At 38.1% G+C, this 12664-nt stretch overlaps 1 protein-coding gene across 14 annotated transcripts in view; it reads left to right on the top strand.

Moving 5' to 3' along the window:
- NUMB (NUMB endocytic adaptor protein) overlaps positions 1–12664 on the top strand; it is a 203041-nt gene that overhangs the window by 177171 nt on the left and 13206 nt on the right. For all 14 annotated transcript variants that reach the window (XM_043556547.1, XM_043556539.1, XM_043556544.1 and 11 more), the window contains 2 exons: positions 4267–4341; positions 6654–6794. In XM_043556547.1, coding sequence (XP_043412482.1) covers positions 4267–4341; positions 6654–6794 — 216 coding nt within the window. The remainder of the gene's footprint in view (positions 1–4266; positions 4342–6653; positions 6795–12664) is intronic.

Below are 12664 nucleotides of genomic sequence, written 5' to 3'. Positions count from 1 at the left end.
TTTATTTTTGAGAGAGACAGAGTGTGAGCGGGAGTGGGGCAGAGAGAGGGGGAGACATAGAATCCAAAGCAGGCTCCAGGCTCTGAGCTGCCAGCACAGAGCCAATGTGGGGCTCAAACCAACAAACCGTGAGATCACGACCTAAGCCAAAGTTGGACACTTAACCAGCTGAGCCACCCAGGCACTCCCAGCAGATATTTCTTAAACTCCTGTACTGTGTCAGGCATTGTTCTAAGCTCTGAGGTTACAACAGTAAATCATAAAGATGGAAAAAATCCCTGCCCTCATGGAGCAAATCCATGGTGCAAAAGCTTAGGGTGACTGTCCGAGCCCCACTCAGACCTCTTCTGTAAAGGCACCTGCTACTATGTGGATACTGGGTCCCAGCACCTATTTTTTATCTTTTTTGTCAACTTTTAAATTGTGTTTTATTGAAGTATAGTGGACACACAATGTTACATTAGTTTCAGGTGTACAACATAGAGGTGCAACAAGTCTATACATTACGCTATGCTCACCCCAAGTGTAGCTTCCATCTGTCACTACAATGCTATTACAGTACCATTGACTATATTTGTCATTATGACTGATTCATTCCATAACTGGAAGCCTGTATATCCCACTCCCATTGACCTATATAGTCCATTCCTCCCCCCTTCCCCTCTCTCATCAGTGTGTTCTCTGTACTTATGGATCTGTTTCTGCTGGGGGTTTTGTTTGTTTTTTAGATTCTACCTACAAGTGAAATCATATGATATTTGTCTTTCTCTATCTGACTTATTTCACTTAGCATAATACCCTCTAGGTCCATCCATGTTGTCACAAATGATAGGATCTCGTTCTTTTTTATATTCCATTGTGTGTGTGCTTTACCCTTCTTTATCCATTCATCTATCGATGGACGCTGGGGTTGCTTCCATATCTTGGCTGATGTAAATAATGCTGCAATAAATACATGGGTGCATATATCTTTACAAATTAGTGTTTTCATTTTCTTTGGGTAAATACCCAGTAGTGGAATTACTGGATCATATGGTATTTCTATTTAATTTTTTCAATGGCTTAATCAGTTTACATTCCCGCAACAGTACATGAGGGTTTCCTTTTCTCCACATCCTCGCCAGCACTTGTTATTTTTTTGTCTTTTTTATTCTAGCCATTCTGACAGGTCTGAAGTGATATCTCATTGTAGTTTTGATTTGTATTTCCTTGCTACTATAGTGATGTTGAACATCTGTGTATGCATCTGTTGACTATCTGTATGTCTTCTTTGGAAAAGTGCCCATTCAGGTCCTCTGCTCATTTTTAATCAGATTATTTAGGGTTTTTTGGTGTTGAGTATTTTGAATATTAACCCCTTATTGGATATATAATTTGTAAATATCTTCTCCCATTCAGTAGGTTGCCTTTTCATTTTGTGCATGGTTTCCTTTGCTGTACAAAAGCTTAGGAAAGGTTTTTTGAAGAGAGTATTTAATATTTACAGATTCTTCTTGCCTTTCATTTACTTCTCAACCCAACCTAGTCTGACTTCCACTTCTGTATTAGTCAAGACCTCCAGAAAAACAGAACCACCGTCTGTTTTCTCTTTCTGTGTGCATGTATACACACATATATGTATATGTATATGTATATCTTTAGATATCTATATCTCTACATATATAGAGAGGGAGGGGCTTAAGAATTGGGGCAGGCAAGTCTGAAATGTATAGGGCCAGCCAGCAGGCTGGACTCTCAGGCAGAATTTCTGTATTAGAGACTTGAGGCAAAATCTCTTCTCAGGGAAGCCTGTTTTTAACCCTTAAGGTATTCAACTGATTAGATGAGTCCTACCCGTATTATCAAGGGTAATCTCCTTTATCCAAAGTCAGTTGCTTGTAAATATTAATCACATCTACAAAATATCTTCAAAGCAACATCTAGACTACTGTTTGACCAAAAAACTGTGTGATCATAGCATAGCCAATTTGACACACAAAATTAACCATTACAACTCTATCACTCTACCACATCTTCTTCATTGCTAAATCCAGTGGACACTTTTCACATCTTTTCTTGCTTAATCACTTTGCAACACTTGACATTTTGGACCACCTACTGTTTCTTGAAACCCTTCTCACTTAGTTTCAATAACCCTAGTCTGTCCATTCTTCTGTCCCTTTGGCTATTCTTTTTCTGATGCTTCAGAGACTCATTTTCTCCCAATTATTTAATTATTGATATTCTCTCCAGGTCTTGGCCCTCTTTTTACTCCCATGATTGATATTTCCCAAACTAAAATTCCATCTTAGAATTCTCTACTGAGATTCAGACCTAAATATCCAATAACCTGTTGTTTATCTCTACCTGGATATTGCATAGGCATCCCAAACTTTGCTTGTCTAAAACTGAAATCCTGTTCTTCCCCTCTCAAACTTGTTTTTGCATCTCTTCTTTTCTCTTAGTTTGTGGTACCGTCTTTACCTAATTACCCAAGTCAGGAACCTGAGAGGGATCTTCCTATTTCTCTCTTATATTTTCCATTTAAAACTTTCTCATCTGTATCCCAATCTCAATGAAAAGAGCTTAACCCTCATTTTCTGCCATCTGGAATCATGTTGTAGTCTTTCAGCCTCCTTTTCAGTCTCTTTCCAACCCATCTATACTGCTGCCACAGTGATATTTTTTAAATGCATTTAAAAATTCAGTCAGTAGCTCCTAATTGCCTATGTAATTAAGATAGAATTCTTAAGTAAGTGTACAAGGCTCTCCATGGCTAGGCCTTTCCTATGCTTTATCTTCCACTGCTCCTCGCTTACCCATCCCACTTTCAAGCTTTTAAAGAGCACAGACTTGCCCATGTTGTTTCCTTCCATATCCTGTGCTGCTGTTTCTTTTGCCTGCCATGTCCACAACCTCTGTCACTTCCCTGACTCCTTACCCCTACCTTGTGCATCTAGAGAAATTATTTCAGAACCTAGTTTGATCTTCTCCTTTGAATAACCTTCCTTGATTCCACAAATAGATTTGACCATGCCTCCTTGCTGACATCATTATACATTTTTCAGCTCTACTATAACACTTCCTACTATATTATTTATCTTTTGTTTAATCATCACCTTTCAGTGGGCTGTAAACTTTTAAGTGTTTCTGCTGCCTGGCATGTGCTAGGCTCTTATCAGATGTGTGGTGATAGTGGAGATGATGAGCCCAGAGTAAAGCACACAGTTCATTTAAATAAGGCCATGCCTTCCATATGGAGGAGCTCTGGGCTTGGGCACATACAGAGGAGAATGGTAGACATTTCTTTATCCTCTTCTGTCCCTTCTAGAGGCTGCTGCAACTTTTTACTACCAGTTTCCTTTTAATTTATACTTTTTAACGATGTTCTAACACCTATTCTCAGCGTTTATTTTGTGTTCGTTTTATTTTGCTTGTATCCTTGGAGCATTTGAAAAGACAGGAAGCTGTTAAATTACTATTACAAAGTCCCAATGTCTCATTTTCATTCCATCACAAGAGAAATCCTACATCAGCTTGTTCTCACATGATTCTTGTGTGCCAAAAGAAGTCTTTTCTCAGCCAGTAAAAAGAATTCATGTAATAATAATAGTATTTTTTTTAATTTTTTAAATCCTCCTATGTCCCCAAAATGTCTCCATGCATTTAATGTCAAATTAAAAACTAAACCAGTTCTGTGTTAATCCTGAGAGAAGAAATAATGGTCTTTAAAGATTAGTATAGAAATAATGAAGACTTCTTGGGTATTTAACATGAAAATTTCAGATGACCAAGGGTTCTGCTGTACACATTGGAGTCAGAGGATAGGTCAGCATCTCAATTTAGATCTATGTATATTGCTTTTTACTGTAAATACGTTTGTAGAAGATACTTGTGGTGTAACTCCTTATGTATTAATATTTACCTGACTCTTGGTTTTCTTGGTTGATTTTTTAAAGGGGTGAAGAATCTACTTATGAATTCTTTGCCCTTTATGGAATGTGATATCATGGTTTTGAGTCCACCTGTCCCTTCCCCCTTACTTAATTTTATCTTATTGTTTTGCCTTGTGTTTCTACAATAATGGCTTTGGCTTGTTTTTTTCCTGAATGTTTCTGCAGTTTGGTTTGAGTATCTGGCTTTGGGCACCCCTCCTGAACTCGGACTCCATCTGTACTTGTGACTTTTGGAAGGCAGAAGTCAGTGTTTTCTATTGAAGATGACTTTTTTTTTTAAACATTATATATCTGTGTGTCTCCCCCCTTCCTTTTTGGTTTCTCTTAAAAGACTGGAAAGAAAGCAGTTAAGGCAGTCCTGTGGGTATCAGCAGATGGACTCAGAGTTGTGGATGAAAAAACTAAGGTAAACATTTTATATGCTTTAATGTGTTACTGCTCATGTTTTTTGAATTTTATCCCTAATGATCAGATATAATGCCATTAAGCTGCTGCACTCACTCTATCCTTCCACTTTGTCCAAAGTACAGTCTTCTGAGATACTAGTGTTCAGGAAACGAAATTAGTTACTCATTTACCTTATAAAAAACACAATTCTCTCAGTATTTTGCTCTACATGACAGCATGTTTATGTAGTAAGCATTTGAACTTAATGTTAAGATTTCGTTCTTACACATTTTAAGAAAATGTTTAGCCCCACAGATTTGGTGTAAAAGATGATGGACCTTTTACCAAATTAAAAAAAAAAAAAAAGACCACACCTGAAGTTTCTTCTTGTTCCTTAATAAAGGGAACTATATTCTTAGAAAGTGATATTTGAAATGATTAACCTGCCATACCAAACACCCAATTTAAGTGAAATCTTAAGGACTAGTAAATGGCTTATTTGGTTAACATTTACTTAGAATCTACATAATATCTCAAATCATAAGTGGCATTTATCATTTGAAAGAAAATGATCCTACATGCATAAAGAATAAAGACATAGAGAGGGGCAGGTGGGTGATGCGCATTGTGGAGGGCAGTTGTTGGGATGAGCTCTGGGTGTTGTATGGAAACCACTTTGATGATAAATTATATTAAGAAAAGAGAGAGACATAAACTCTGACCTTAGAGACCATAAAAGTGTTATATAAGCACATTTAATCATTAATTAAAATTTCCTAAGAGACCTAAAGCCTGGAGAAATTTTAACATGAAGGCAATTTTTCTAAAAAAAAAACACGTATTATTGAAGGGGGGGGGGGGGAGTCTGCAGGTAAAGAGCAATTTTGATGGGTAACTTGTCTGATACATTTTAAGTGACTTAATACAGCTGCATGAGTTCTTTTGACCTTCCATCTAAGGCTTTTTTTTTTTTTAATTTCAAGAGAAGTGGTACCCTTTTTTTAATGTATGTTTATTTTTGAGAGACAGAGTATAAGCGGGGGAGGGGCAGAGAGAGGGAGACACAGAATTGCAAGCAGGCTCCAGGCTCTGAGCTGTCAGCACAGAGCCCAGCTCGGGGCTCAGACTCACGAACTGCGAGATGATGACCCGAGCCGAAGTTGGACACTCAACTGACTGCGCCACCCAGGCGCCCCTCTACACATCTTTTAAAGCTTTAAAAGCTTAAATGTACTGCCCTCTTAAAATTTGTTTTGTAGTCCTCTGCCCTGCTCTTATATGCTTGCCATAAAAGGAATATGTGAGCCAAAGTAGGACACTTAACCGACTGGGCCACCCAGGCGTCCCAAGAAGTGGTACTCTTAAATGTACATTATTATTGAAAACAATGATCATTTAAACTTATTGTTAAGAACTTATGTATTTTTTTTAATGTTTTGGATGAAATGTGTTATACATGGAGGCTATCTTTTTAATTGTTTTATACCAGTTAGAAAGTGATTTTGCCCCCTGCTGGCTACTTGTAGCACTGGTATTAAATTGGTTCTTTTTCCACCTTTAGTGATAATAGTAATTGGTGGCTTTTCACCCTTGGACTCATCAGGAATGGAAAAGAAATTTTGCAGTGCATATAGTCTATAAAGGGCTCATATTTAGAATATATAAAGAACTCCTACATATCAATAAGAAAAATGACAGACAATCCAAAAGAAGAATCATTTTGCTAAAGAGGAAATTCATAGTAAGCACGTTATGCAAAATAAAATCATAATGAGCCATTATGGTGATGCTTTATAAAAACTATTTTGTTTGATTTTATGTTTTAGCTCTTATAGCCCCACCTCAGCATCTAGGGATTCTAGACTGGGAATATCACATAGAAGAATCTCAGAGCCTCAAGATTTTAAAAAACATTCTGTGTGATGTTTATACTGTGTGTATACAGTGCCATTCAGCAAGTATATAAAAAAGTCATAGTTAAAATTAAATGATCACTAAGTTAATATAAGTTATATGGGAATCAAATGAGATATAGTGATTTACATATATTATCAAATTGAGCATGGACCATACCATGAGAAAACTAAAAGCAGCAAGCATATGTTTTAGAACAGAAGATGAAGTGAGAGAGGCATCTGGGCAGAGTGCCTCTTGGGATTTCTCCTAACTCAAATTCTTAGTATTCAGGCTGCTGGCCTCAGATCTAGCTATTTCATAGTCTCAATTCATTTGTTGTGGAGACTCTATTGTGAAGTGAACATCCTGTGTTTATTCTGAGAAGCTTGAATAACTTGATAAGTCCTCTGTTCCTCTGTGCTTCCCTTTTTCTAGGACCTCATAGTTGACCAGACAATAGAAAAAGTTTCTTTCTGTGCTCCGGATAGGAACTTTGATAGAGCCTTCTCTTACATATGTCGTGACGGCACCACTCGGCGCTGGATCTGTCATTGCTTCATGGCTGTCAAGGACACAGTGAGTCCCAACAGTGTGGATTTCATCATGACTAGCCTCAGTTGGCCAAGCAATTTCCACTGCATTTTTTTTTTCAAATGTTTTATTTATTTATTTTGAGAGCGAGAGAGCGAGCGTGTGCACAAGCATGAGTGCGGGGAGGGGCGGAGAGAGAGGGAGACAGAGATCCCAAGATGCAGGGCTCGAACCCATGAGCAGTGAGATCATGACCTGAGCTGAAGTCAGACACTTAGCCAACTGAGCCACCCCGGTGCCCCTCCACTACATTTCTAACATGTACCTGCTGTTACAGCACTTGGAAGTGTCAAACTAGCCTGCTTTTACTCCTTTTATTCAAGTAGTTCACACTCTTGGTGTGACCCTGAGCCCACAGAGCTCCATAATTAGCTGAGATCCAAGGTCATTAAAGGAAAGTAAAAGTGCTCTGGTGATGGTTGCTGCTAAACTTTACTTGAAACTTTTCATTATTAGAACTGTGTTCAAGATTCTTACATGTATTTATTTGCTAATACATCTGGGTATAGATACTGACATTGAAAGGCGCTTATAAATTTATTTGCAAAGAAATTCTATAAATGAAAGAGCTGAGTTGGAGTATATTTTCAATTAATTAAGAAATAAAAATACTGGGGCACCTAGCTGGCTCAGTCAGTGGAGCGTGTGATTCTTGATCTCGGGGTCATGAATTCAGACCCCACATTGGGGGGTAGAGATTAATTTAAAGAAAAAAAAACCTAAATTATGGTACATTGAATTTCTGGCATGCCAGAAATTGTTGCATAGTAGAAATTTTTGGTTTTGTTTAAAAATGGAGAATAATTAACCTATTATCCTTCATGTAAATTACCCAAAATTCTGACTTGAAAGACAAGTCTCTTAGATGATGATGATCTTAACTACAGTAGAGCATTGAATGTGTAATTGTAATTACTGAGTTTTATATATTTTTTTACTTGAGAGAGAAAGAGCAGGCTCCACACTCAGCACTGAGTCTGATGCAGGGCTCAATCCCATGACCCTGGAATCATGACCTGAGCCAATATCAAGAGTCAGATGCTCAACTGACTGAGCCACCTAGACACCCCTGTAATTACTGAGTTTAAAAAAATTTTTTTAATGTTTATTTAGAGAGAGAGAGAGAGTGAGAGACCAAGTACAAGCAGGGGAGGGCAGAGAGAGAGGGAGACACAGAATCCCAAGCAGGCTCTGGGCTCTGAGCTGTCCACACAGAGCCCGACGCAAAGCAGAACCCATAAACCACAAGATCATGACCTGAGCCAAAGTCAGACGCTTAACCGACTCAGCCACCTACCCATCCCATTTTACTGAGTTTTTTGTAAGGCCAGACAGAATAAGGCAGTATAGTCATTCCTGAAGGCTACAACTCAATAAAATCTTGCCAGTGTTTAATCTAAAAGGGAAGTGGTGGCTGTACTCTAAAATTCACCAAAATGTTTTTTCAAAGCTGTTGGAGACAGCGCTATAAACTGTTAAGAGTCCAGGCTCTGACTCAGATCTGGGTTTCAGGCCTTGTTCTGGTACTTACAACTATGGGATTTAGGGAAAGTTACTTGACATTCTTTAAGTCTTAGTTTCCACTTCTATAAAATGAAGATAACAATTGTGAAGATTAAAGTAGATAATTGATATAAGCACTCTTAGTATAGAGTCTGACACATGCCAGCTGCTCTGAAAACCATGGCTAATATTGTCAAAGCTGTACCTCCTTGGTTTGACACAGTGTGTTAATGAGTTGAAGTAAATAAACTACACTTTCTTCCTTTGTCTCTCAGATCTTAAGCCATAAAGCAGTGCATTTTGCTATCACTATACTCACAAAATCAAGAGTTCAAGAGTTTCCTTATATTAATTTAAAAACTGTTTTATTGTCAAATCCTGGTATTTCATTTCAGGCTGTTTGAATCTCCTTGGCCAATGGTTCTTCTGTATCAGAATCACCTGGAGGGCTTGATAAAAACAGTTTGCTAGGCCCCACCTTCAAGATTTTTTCATTCAGTGGGTCTCAGATGGGGCTTGGGGAGGGTCTGTCTTCAAGAACTTCTGCCCTAGGCCTAGGAGCAATATTAAACTTCTTTGGACAATAGCTCTGTCCTTGTAATAGAACTGTGTTCAAAAGCAGACAGGTTCTAAAACTCCGGTTCTCTTTCCTATTTCATGCTTCAGTGCCCTACCCTTGTATCATCCTCCTAAGAAGGTAGATGGAAACTCATGTGGACTCATAAAAAGTAACTCATTCTTTTAATAAGCAATAAGCAGTTATGTGAAATATTACAGTTTACATTTGTGTGATATTTAGGGTCAAAAGGCATTTCCGACATTACTCCTCCTTATGATATCTGATATTGGCATATAAAATTCAGGGAAATTACTTGAACCATATGTAGGAGCAGCTACAGCTACCTACATGGTGTGATTTTGAAAATTCCACAAAGGGCTCTCTGTTGTCAAATATCTCTTCTTACTATTAGTGATGCCAAAAGTTACTATATCATCTCTAACTTTGTTATTTCACAATTAGGGATATGCTTTAAAATACAGATAACCCTGTTGAAAATAATCCATTGAGTTTATTAAATTTAGGTAATCCAGCATTTCTTTAAAATAATGTTAAGTTTATATAAGCTCTCTTCTCACACAGACAAATCAGTTTTATCTAATTCCTTTTTAAGTGTACAGTGTGGGTGAAAACCTACTTTAATTTTTGCCTGTGTGTGGTTGAGAGGGAGAGTTGTGAGAGAGCTAGAAGATAGGAAAGGGGGACAGCATCAAAGCAATGAGGGTCTAGAATGGTGTTGGGGAGGGGAGTGTGGCATTTGGATAGAGGAGACTGAGAAAGCTAAGCTTTCCTTTTCATAATTCCCTTGTTGTTGCTGGAGTTGTATTAGTTATCCAAAGTCTTAAGTTTGTACCTTTTGTTCTTGGTTTGCACATTTTGTCCTAGATATGTTGACAGTCTATTCAAGCTCCTGAAACTTGCCTGCCTTTCCAGTAGTTTCTTAGAAATGCTGGTACATATTACCACTGTTCCCTTAATTGGCAAATGTAAGATTTGTGTCAAGACTTAGGGCCTCAAACCTTGAGCAGTGTCTCTAAAGCTAATATGAGTAACAGAGAGAACCTGACTGGGAAGGTCTCAGTAGCTGGTCACAAAAGTACAGGTTACTCATGGTCACTTTACCCAGTGTCCACTACAGTAAAGTATCATTAGCATTACCTAAGGTAATTTATTCATTTAATTTGCCATATTAATATATTAAAATATAATTTTAGAGGCGTCTAGGTGGCTCATTCAGTTAATCATCCAACTCTTGATCTCGGCTCACATCATGATCTCACGGTTCATTAGTTCAAGCCCCACATTGGGCTCTGTGCTGACAACACGGAGCCTGCTTGGGATTCTGTCTCTCCTTCTCTCTGCCCCTCACCTGCTTGTGTGATCTCTCTCCCTCTCTCTCAAAATAAATAAATAAACTTCAAAAGTAAAATATAATTTTAAGCTGGACTTGCCAACATTTTGCCTTGTGTAAAAACAGACTTATTTGAAGATGGCAGAATAGCATGAAAGTATTTTTGCGTCTTGTGTCCATGAAATACAGCCAGATCAACACTAAACCATCCTGCAGACCTAGAAAACTGATTGAGGATTAACACAACAATCTGCACAACCTGAACCACAGAACTCAGCAGGAATTCACCCCAAAAGAAAGAGCAGGAAGAAACGACAGCCAGGGACTTAACCAACACAGATACAAGCAAGATGTCTGAACCAGAATTTAGAATCATGGTAATAAGGAGACTAGGTGGAGTCGAAAATAGATTAGAATCCCTTTCTGTGGAGGTAAAAGAAATAAAAGCTAGTCAGGATGAAATAAAAAATGATATAACTGAGCTGCAATCTCGAATGGATGCCATGGCAGCAAGGATGGATGAGGTAGAGCAGAGAATCAGCGATATAGAGGACAAACTTCTGGAGAATAATGAAACAGAAAAAAAGAGGGAGACTAAGGCAAAAGAGCATGACTTAAGAATTAGAGAAATCAGTGACTCATTAAAAAGGAACAACATCAGAATCATAGGGGTCCCAGAAGATGAAAAGAGAGAAAAAGGGTAAAAGGGTTATGTGAGCAAATCATAGCAGAAAACTTTCCTAACGTGGGAAAGACACAGACATAAAAATCTAGGAAGCACAGAGGACTCCCATTAGATTCAACAAAAAAACGACTGTCAACAAAGCATATCATAGTCAAATTCACAAAATACTCGGGCCAGGAAAGAATCATGAAAGCAGCAGGGGGAAAAAAGTCTTTAACCTACAAAGGAAGACAGAACAGGTTTGCAGCAGACCTATCCACAGAAACTTGGCAGGCCAGAAAAGATTGGCACAATATATTCAATGTGCTGAATCAGAAAAATATGCAGCCAAGAATTCTTTATCCAGCAAGGCTGTCATTCAAAATAGGACAGATTAAAAGTTTCCCAGACAAACAAAAATTAAAGGAGTTTGTGACCACTAAACCAGTCCTGCAAGAAATTTTAAGGGGGACTCTCTGAGGAGAGCAAAGATGAAATAAATAAATAAATGCATACATACATACATACATACATACATACCCAAAGCAACAAAGACTAGAAAGGACCAGAGAACACCACCAGAAACTCAAACTCCACAAGCAACATAATGGCAATAAATTCATATCTTTCGGTACTTAACTCTAAACATCAATGGACTAAATGCTCCAATCAAAAGACAAAGGGTAACAGAATGAATAAGAAAACAAGATCCATCTATATGCTGTTTACAAGAGGCCCACTTTAGACCTAAGGACACCTTCAGATTGAAAATAAGGAGATGGAGAACCATCTATCATGCTAATGGTCAACAAAAGAAAGCTGGAGTAGCCATATTTATATCAGACAATCTAGACTTTAAAATAAAGACTGTAACAAGAGATGAAGAAGGGCATTATATCATAATTCAGGAGTCTGTCTACCAAGAAAACCAAACAGTTGTAAACATTTATGCTTCAAATGTGGGAGCACCCAGATATATAAATCAATCACAAACAAACTCATTGAAAATAATACCTTTATAGAAGGGACTTCAACATCCCACTTACAGCAATGGACAGATTATCTAATCAGAAAATCAACAAGGAAACAATGGCTTTGAATGACACACTAGACCAGATGGACATAACAGATATATTCAGAACATTTCATCCTAAAGCAGAATGTTCTCCAGAATCGATCACATACTGGGACACACATCAGCCCTCAACAAGTACAAAAAGATCGAGATCATACCATGCATATTTTCAGACCACAACGCTATGAAACTCAAAATCAACCACAAGAAAAAATTTTGAAAGGAAACAAATACTTGGAGACTAAAGAACTAAAGAACTAAAGGAATGAATGGACTAACCAAGAAGTTAAAGAAAGTACATGGGAAGTTAAAGAGTACATGGGAGGCACCTGGGTGGCTCAGTCAGTTGAGTGTCCGACTTTGACTCAGGTCATGATCTCATGCTCATGGGTTCGAGCCCTGCATCGGGCTCTGTGCTGACAGCTCAGAGCCTGAAGCCTGCTTTGGAATCTGTGTCTCCCTCTCTCTCTACCCCTCCCCTGCTCATACTCTGTTTCTCTCTGCCTCTCAAAAAATAAAAACATTGAAAAAATTAAAAAAAAAAAAAAGTACATGGAAGCCAATGAAAATGATAACACCACAGCCCCAAATCTCTGGGATGCAGCAAAGGTGGTCATAAAAGGAAAGTATATAGCAATCCAGGCCTTCCTAAAGAAGGAAGAAAGGTCTCAGATACACAACCTGACCTTATACCTTAAAGAGC

Source organism: Prionailurus bengalensis, chromosome B3 (assembly GCF_016509475.1).
Source record: "Prionailurus bengalensis isolate Pbe53 chromosome B3, Fcat_Pben_1.1_paternal_pri, whole genome shotgun sequence".
NCBI lineage: Eukaryota > Metazoa > Chordata > Mammalia > Carnivora > Felidae > Prionailurus > Prionailurus bengalensis.
Note: the sequence above shows the minus strand (reverse complement) of the source record. Positions and strands in the feature narration are given on the sequence as shown.